At 37.6% G+C, this 8,131-nt stretch overlaps 2 protein-coding genes across 2 annotated transcripts; both read right to left on the minus strand.

The window, feature by feature from the left end:
• Positions 1 to 2,337: 2,337 nt before the first annotated feature.
• Positions 2,338 to 4,750, minus strand: LOC114732985 (shugoshin-1-like). Its single transcript, XM_028920405.1, has 9 exons — positions 4,332 to 4,750; positions 4,201 to 4,238; positions 3,902 to 4,010; positions 3,787 to 3,810; positions 3,614 to 3,682; positions 3,222 to 3,266; positions 3,024 to 3,114; positions 2,867 to 2,930; positions 2,338 to 2,771 (listed from the first exon to the last, which is right to left on the minus strand). Exons 1-9 carry the CDS (start codon positions 4,491 to 4,493, stop codon positions 2,546 to 2,548), a joined length of 828 nt encoding a protein of 275 aa, XP_028776238.1. The 5' UTR covers positions 4,494 to 4,750; the 3' UTR covers positions 2,338 to 2,545.
• An 890-nt stretch (positions 4,751 to 5,640) lies between these two features.
• LOC114732983 (serine carboxypeptidase-like) lies at positions 5,641 to 8,131 on the minus strand. Its single transcript, XM_028920404.1, has 9 exons — positions 7,794 to 8,131; positions 7,508 to 7,676; positions 7,308 to 7,427; positions 7,063 to 7,205; positions 6,817 to 6,968; positions 6,440 to 6,531; positions 6,070 to 6,331; positions 5,815 to 5,948; positions 5,641 to 5,724 (listed from the first exon to the last, which is right to left on the minus strand). The coding sequence occupies exons 1-9, from the start codon at positions 8,129 to 8,131 to the stop codon at positions 5,641 to 5,643; spliced, it is 1,494 nt and encodes a 497-aa protein (XP_028776237.1).

Raw genomic sequence — 8,131 nt, forward strand, 5'->3', positions numbered from 1 at the left:
TTTCCATTGTGTCTCATTAGACAAAACACAATGACTCTTGAAAGAAAACAACGTATAGTAACTAACGAATTTCTTTTGGGGGCAGTTAAAGAGCCTTGCATGTCTCTCCACTATGACTGTCAAAACCCTACATCAGTAAAGCCATATTCCAACCTTTTTGACTCCTCCACTGGTATTTATTATTTATATATCGAGATCGAGCATCACATTTCTTTATACATATTTTGTGTAGAACTAATCAATGCCTACACACTAGGCTGGCTTTTGTTCTTCTGTTTCAGGTCTCATTAACAAAATAATGCAAATGGATTCTCCCAATAACCCTGAAGTGACCTTCGCTTCACTTTATGTCAAGCAACCGAAACTTTATGTTCAGCCAATTAGTATCTATTAGTTCCATATCTTGTATCGGCACATGAGAGAGGGTTTCAAAAATATTAATACACAGTAAGAATTTTTAATTAAGTACAGTGAATACGATGCTGCGAGTCCCTAGACACTTTAGAATCTTCAAATAGTTTACTAACATAAACATATCAGATTATTCTAATAAACTAATGTACTGTTTGAATATGAGTCATGTCAGCTAGAAGTCAGCAGATGCGAGATAGATCAAACAATTTTGAATAATATTACCTACAAATCATTTTTATTGACGGGAAGAACAAAATCAAGTAGACATAATTAGTGGGTAATAAAAACAAAGTTAGGGGAAGATGAAGAGAAGGAAGAAGTCACAGGAAAAGGAGTGGTTAAGTCCGCCATGGGTGGGGTCCTAACGGCTCATACCTGTCGGGTAGGGAAACCCTAGAAAGAGAATCATGGATGCCAACTTTTTTTAAAACCGCGTGCTCTCCATTACCTCCCATATTTTTTTTTTTGCCCATTAAATAATATTATTATTTTGAAGAAAAACGGGTCACTTGGATTCAATTCTTTTATCTTTTTAAGAAAAAGGAAATTTTATCAAAGTCTTTAGGTGGGTCGTCAATTTCATCTCCAATCATATCACGTCGTATGGGTAATTGGAATCCCAAGAGGCCGGTTACACAAAACCTGGGTCCCCCTTAACTAAACTTTACATTAAACTGGATATTTTTCCTGTACAGAATAAAAATAATCATTATATTATACAACTATTTTAACTCAATGATATATTAATGTGAACAAAACTTTACGTGAAAAATTCAAAATTTAAATTCAAAAAACAATAATTTGATTGGCGTATGAATGGGGTAACAAATTGGAATTTTTGTTCAGAGAGTGTGATTCAATTGACAGATGTTGTTCATATCTTCTATATAAACAAATAAAAAGCTTCATTGATAAGTAATTACCGGTATTTATAAATTATTTTTGAGTTTTGAGAGTTGCCCTCACCACCCACGTAAAAAAAGTTGGAACTTTCACTAAGCAAGTTGAAGATAAAATGGAGATAAAATAAGATGTTTACATTTGATTATAATGACAAAGGTGAAACATCTTGGTAAGACACGAATGTAAAATGCTGGGGAAAATCCATATTTAGTTGGAAAGAGAAAGATCTGTTTTTTCAAGCGAAGAAAAAGGTTTCTTTTAAAATCGAAAGGTTCCAAAATAGTCCGTGAATTCACGCGGTTTTGGATCTCCAAGTCTAATAGAAAAGGGACGGTCCATTTGTCCCATTATTCCGACCCCCCAAATCTTGGCTTGTGAGGAGGATTTGAACAATAAATCGCTAAATAAAAGATTCTAAAAATTATCAAATCATTTGAACTAGTGCAATATATAACTTTAAGAGAGTGTGTGATTGCCCCCCTATATTTAAAAAGTGGAAGCATGTGAGTAAAATTGATTTGGTTGTTAGTTTTAGATACTGCGGCGAGGCCAATTGAAAAATCTGGTATTTTCTGATTCCTGTTTGGTGCAAACAGATAATGAAATGCTTGAGGAGGACAGGGATGAGGGCGGAAGCAAAGAATGTCTTGGGTTGTGGGGCTATGATTCACATGATTATCCAAACAAACAAAACCAAAAAGAAAGGATTAGCAGTCGAAGTAGGCATATATATGGAAAGATAAAGTTCTTACGAGGAGGCCCCACACGGTTTCCTCTATATGTCTCTCCAAGAACATGATGCTCCCATTTTGTTATTGACTATCAGCCTCATTTCACATGGCTGCACATTTTGCTCTCTAAATCAAATCACTTTTCTAGAAAAAGTTCGCCTCTTTCTCTTACCCCTTCACGAATAATAGTATTTCTATTCTAGTGCTATTCTTTTCAACGTTGTTTGTCGTCTTTTGATTCGGGTCTCAAAAGCTTGGTCCAATTAAATTAGCCCGTTTCAGAGATTTCTTTGTTTAAAGCCCAGCTCCAATACCTTAACATAACATGTACACCAAAATCAAGTTCGAGACAACACCACCCGGAACCCACATACATGGACGGCCCAAATATTTGACACAAAATAGCGAGAATATTCAAATGAATGATCATAAAAACAGAGTACACACTTGAAGAATATAATTCCGACTTCTCTGTACGTGTGAGTTGATTTGAGTTATTATTCAAGACGACGCATCTTGACATTTAGAGGAATCTCCTTGTAAGATTGAACCTTTTCAGCTGCTTTTCGCGATGGTCTTCCGAATGAAGATCTTGGACCTTGGTGTCCTAAGCCAGAGTTTTCTCCAGTGACAGCATATTTAGCATCTTCTATCTCGAACAAATCCTCCAATGCTTCGCGTTCATGTGTTGTGACTTTGGCAGAATGCCTTCGCGAACTTGGCCTGAAGCACAAGACAAGAGAAGAGAGACTTCGTAAACTGAAATGCTGTCGAGAGAGATGAAGAAAACTGTTGGTGACATTGAAATGTGAACCAACCTTTTGTCTTCGGACTTCTTTTTGCATGCATCCCTCGTAGAAGTAGTAGAAGAAGAACCAGTGGCTGCATGCCATTTCCATATCACAGATAAACAAATTTAACAACAAACAATATGTAAGAAGTTTTCAGAGGAAGAATAGTAGTCCAAGAATTTACATCTCCTCGTGTTTCGTCTTCTGTTTCGGCTGCTGTTTTTCCCTTCATTGCTAGCTCTAGGCGATGGCCGTGCTGTTTTTTCCTCCACTTCCTTTAGTCAATCAACATAAGTAGTATGTAAACAAACACGTGAAATAACAGTCATCAATGCTAGTTCTAATTTGGGAAACGAACGTGTGAGGGTTTTAGTGTAGGCACCTGAGACAATGGTATATTATCTTCATCCCTCGCTTCCACTTTACCCTGCAAAATTAACATTTAGAATGAATGCAGGAAAATTTTCCGATCCTTTTCCAGACTTAATCAATTATTACAACTAGAATGAACTTAATCATTCATCACGACACGTGCATCTATGTCATGATATGAATTTTCTGCATAACATCTCCCCAAAGACAGCATCAAATTAAATACATTTTGATTTTTGATTTTAGAAAAATGGTGATACCGCCTCACTGGATAGAACTATTTAAATACATGTCCGGAAGGCTTTAACTATCACCCTCCAACAACTATTTCTATCAAGTCATGCTGACTGCATGCTGCCATATATCAAATTGACTGTGATAGAGAGTGAAGAACACGCATACCTCCACTCCAAAGTTCATTCCTTTCAGCAAGGCAGCTCTACATACAATGTCATGCTGCAGTGCTTTAATCTGAAATGAGGATTGCCAAAAAGAATTAGTCAGACGGGCAATTTAAGTCGAAGTTGTCCATCAATAGCTTATATGTTTCGGGAAGGTTGGAGACATTGACTCACCCTTTCCCTTCCTAAATTAAGCTCCTGCAAAATCAGTTAGGCTTGATTAATATAACTGTCAACTTATAATTCATGTATAGTTACATTAGATTCGCATTGCAACTTGTAGACTAACCGCTAGCATATGTGTGTTTGACTGAGCAAGATTCCAATTCTGTAGCTGGAGTTTCTGAATATTAGTTCGCAGTCTCTGCAGCTCAGATCCAGTCAATTCGATAATTTTACTGTTGAAATATTCATTAAAGAAAAACTGATTTCTCCCCAATTTTGACACCAACTGAGGAAGTATGATAAATTGAGTTTGCATCCAACTATACGTGTTTACCCAGATCCCAAAGATGTTAACCTATTATTTTGTCCGCAAATTATTACAAGGGAAAAACAAAATCTAAAGAAGAAATGATCAAAGGATACTTTCTTTCCGCAAGGAGTTGCAACAGCGTCACTCTTTCCTGCATCGGAAATTCATGGGGATTAAAAAATGAACAAAAGAAGACTGGCATCGCATGGAAACTGAGAGCGCCAGCCAAAAAAAAAAATTGTACCTTCAGCAATTGCTCGATGCAATCCTTGTTGGCGGGGAGATTCTCAGGCAAATTTTCTTCAATATTGGGAAGTTGAGGCTGGGGCTGCGAATTCGTAATATCAGACAGCTTCTTCCGCATTAAACTTCCTATTGATCTCTTCGCCATGCCCTCCCCTTTCATACTCCCCAGTTCATGTAAAGTGGGAGAGTTCGGAGAAACCCAAGAAACGAACGGCACTGAGAAACAATAGAAAGAGGATTTTGTGGTTTTGAAGGGAGGAAGTAAGGGTATTGAAACCTACTCACGGCAAGAAATTGATGTTTCGGATGAAAGGCGTCAAAGACAATGAACGATTTTACTTTATGAGGATAAAGGATGGGAATCGATCAGAATAAAGACCCTAATGAAATCCTTTATGCTCCTATATCTGCTTTTCTTTTGTTGCCTTCGTGTTTTGATTGTGAGAAGAACAGAATGGAAGAAAGAAAAGAAGCGATAGGGAAAGCAACGGCTGAATTAACTGGAACTGGCGCTTGGTTGTCCAACGGCTTTCCGAAGCAAACTGCCCTGCTTTGTTATCCGCACCTAATTTTCAAAGTGATCCGAACCTCTTCCCAAAACACGTTTTCAGACCATTCAAAAATCATGCTTATAAAAATTGGGGTTTATCACCACCCCCTCCCCCAAAAAAGAAAAAAAAAACAACTAACTTATTTATTTTAGTTTAATCGCTTAATGTTTAATTTGTATGTTTTACTTAAGGATTAATTTAAAATGGTTTGTATTATTTTTAATACTTTAATAATTTTTTAATTTTTAATTTTTAAGTTTCCAAGTCACCACAAGTCCTATTCAACACACTACCCCTTGAGTTGCCCCGCTGGATATCAAATAAAATGTTGGGTCATAATTTTATGGCTGGCGAAAAAAAAAAACACAAACAAGAAGAAGAAGAAGCCTTTTTTGTTTGGATAGCTTTTTGGGCTTAAATAGCTTACTAAGGTCCTCTTCTCCAGCATACCTACCCATTTTGAGGCCATCGCTCTTCAGCCCATTTTGTTCGGCCTCACCGTGGTTCCCCAACATCTGGGTTTCATTTTAGCTGCTTGACTGCGCCACAGCACCACCCCTCCCAACCCAAAAAAAAAAAACCCACACACACAAACGGAGAAATTCCCCCGATTTATCAATGAGAAATAATAAATTCACATTGGCATGCAGTAATTAAAATATTTATTCCCTTTGCACTAATTTTTTATACACATATATATGTAATGTGCAAAACTGATTTTAGCTAGGCGTTTGTTCCTCCAGTTTCTTTGATGGTTCATTTTCCTTGCATCCACCTCGTCAGCATCTCCAGTGCAGGCTTGGGTTGATCCATAGGAACCAAGTGCCCAGCCTCATGAATCTGTCAGTCCATTCACAAACCTCAGGCTAGGAACGAACGCATCGCAATTGTATTATGCACAAAAACTACACATAATATATAACACAAAACCTTAAGGAAACTCAGAGGTTCATGGCTTTGCAATATTCCTGCCTCTTTACCATCGACCACGAAGGACACATTTGGAGATGCCAAAAATGCCTTCTGACCTGACCACTCCATCGCATCAACCCATCTCGCATTTCCTGCATAATGCCACACACAGGATGGAATATAATATGAGGTTGCCTGGAAACAAAGAGTCATTTTTAATTACCATTATTTTGTTAATATATAGGAAAAGCACTTAGGATTTCAACGGCTTACCAAGCCAGTTGCAAATAAGATCCTTTTCTCCGGCATACACTAGCATTCTAATACCATCTTCAAGAAGAGCTGGAATACCCACTTCTAGGTTTCTCATCCAATCATTCCTCATAGCAGCGTATACAACATCACTACACGAAACATATTTCGAGTCTCCAACACCTAAAGCTTCCCTCACTTCTTTCTTGTTTAGGAATGTCTCCATGCTTGAAAAATCATAGCACGAAGGCCCCTTGTCGCATTTCTTTCTTATGTCATAGTACTGCACAAAATTAAGCACCATCCTATCTTGTATTATTACAAGATTTATATATAGTAACCTCAAATTAAATACACATGAATCACTCTGCATTCTCAAGCAGTCTCTTACATTAACATTCCCAGCAGCGACCAATATTTGTTCGAATATGTCTTGATTACATTCATAGAAAGCAGTCTCGCAAGCATCTCCACCTTTTTTGCCTATCAAATTTTAACAAAAAGTTAGATGTATCCCAATAAATAAATAAATTATTTCTTTTTTTGTTAACTGAGAAGTTTAAATGAGTTGGATCATTTGTTGTGATAAAAACTGAAATTTAACTTGTTTTGGCTTTAGCTTATATTTTTGTCTTTTGTAGAGCTAAAGAGATCTTTAGAATTATTATAATTTTTAAAATACCTCGTTTAAAAACAGGATTGAAAAGTTCAAGAATGATTAGAGAAAGAAGATAAGATTAAACTGGTGAGGGCAAGTATAAATACTACCGCATTCCTGTATTGAGTGCAAACATGGAGGGAGCATCGTGTTGATACGGTTATAATCGTCACGATTAATCAAACCGTTCTCTAATGAAAAGTCCGTGTAAGCTGCGTATTGAATTTCAGGATTGGTATGCCCATTCCCAATAGCAATCCCTGCATGTTCAACCAATTAATTAATCAATGCTATAATATATATACCAGCAACATGAAACAAGATGATTAATAGATATAGTTAGTGCATGTGAGACCTTAAGGTTTATATGAATTCCTTCTTTTGCCTTGTTTGCTTGATGAATCCGAGAAGCAATGGCCGGAATATAATGTCCCGCGTACGATTCTCCGGTAATATAGAAGTCATTCTCAACAAACTGAGAGTGCTCCTTGAAAAATGCCTGACATACATATGACTATTCTAAAACTTAGTCTACTACCAATCAGCTAATATATACAGACACAGATTGGCTTGGATCGACGCTGTTTATTAATATATATACCTGTAAGAAGTCAAACAAGTCATTGCTAACGGTTTCTTCGTTATGGGGAATGTCACTCTCATTAGAAGCATGGCTAAAACCTGTCCCGATTGGTTGGTCCACATATATAATATTTGATACCTACAAATTAAAATGATGAGGGAACATGTCTTGGCTGATCACTCAGCAAAACAAGAATCTGCATTTTACGCACGTCGTACCTTGTCCCAGCCATAGTCATTCCATTCAAGAGACAAGTCCTTTGTAATATGAAAAGGACCGTTCTCATAAAACAAAGCCAGTTCACTGCCACAGCCTGGGCCCCCAGTTAACCATATCACAACAGGGTCCTTCTTACTGTTACGGGATTCGAAGAATAAGTAGAACATCCTGCAAGTTAACGACACGGTCCATCAAGGCCTTTGAAATTAATTTCTGACTTCATCATAATTAATCTAACAGGTACAAACCAGGTAATGAGAGTATATTACAATAAGGATTATTTACCTTTCACCATGGGCATGTGGAAGTCCATAATAGCCAGCATGGTGACCAAAGTCTTCAACAGAAGGGCCCCCAGCAGCATCAAGGTAGGGGAATCTGAACTTCTTCTCAACGATCTTGCCCGGAGGGACTGAGAGAGAGTCATGGGATACAGAGCATTTGTAATGTTTCGGGGAAAGGTTGAGCTCTCTGATCAGCTTCTCTGCTTCATGTTGAAGGTACTGGGACCTTGAAGACAAGGGAAGGTCATTGCTGGCCACGGAGGAGAAGGATGAGAGGAAGACGAACAAGAGAAAAGATAGAGAGATTCGGGGGAGGCCTGATGATACTGATGCCGCCAT

The sequence above is a fragment of the Neltuma alba genome, unplaced genomic scaffold (genome assembly GCF_004799145.2).
Source record: "Neltuma alba isolate B1F8T4 unplaced genomic scaffold, ASM479914v2 tig00012959_pilon, whole genome shotgun sequence".
In the NCBI taxonomy this organism is placed as follows: Eukaryota; Viridiplantae; Streptophyta; class Magnoliopsida; order Fabales; family Fabaceae; genus Neltuma; species Neltuma alba.

What these genes read in the sequence shown, in the direction of transcription:
- LOC114732985 (XM_028920405.1), bottom strand. Translation starts at nt 4,493, where the DNA reads ATGAAAGGGGAGGGCATGGCGAAGAGATCAATAGGAAGTTTAATGCGG. An exon ending in CAAACACACATATGCTAGCG is followed by an intron (nt 3,811 to 3,901) that starts GTTAGTCTACAA and finishes CTGATTTTGCAG; the next exon opens with GAGCTTAATTTAGGAAGGGA. An exon ending in GAATGAACTTTGGAGTGGAG is followed by an intron (nt 3,267 to 3,613) that starts GTATGCGTGTTC and finishes TTAATTTTGCAG; the next exon opens with GGTAAAGTGGAAGCGAGGGA.
- LOC114732983 (XM_028920404.1), bottom strand. Translation starts at nt 8,131, where the DNA reads ATGGCGGCATCAGTATCATCAGGCCTCCCCCGAATCTCTCTATCTTTT. An exon ending in ACTTGTTTGACTTCTTACAG is followed by an intron (nt 7,206 to 7,307) that starts GTATATATATTA and finishes TATGTATGTCAG; the next exon opens with GCATTTTTCAAGGAGCACTC. An exon ending in GGAATTCATATAAACCTTAA is followed by an intron (nt 6,969 to 7,062) that starts GGTCTCACATGC and finishes GGTTGAACATGC; the next exon opens with AGGGATTGCTATTGGGAATG.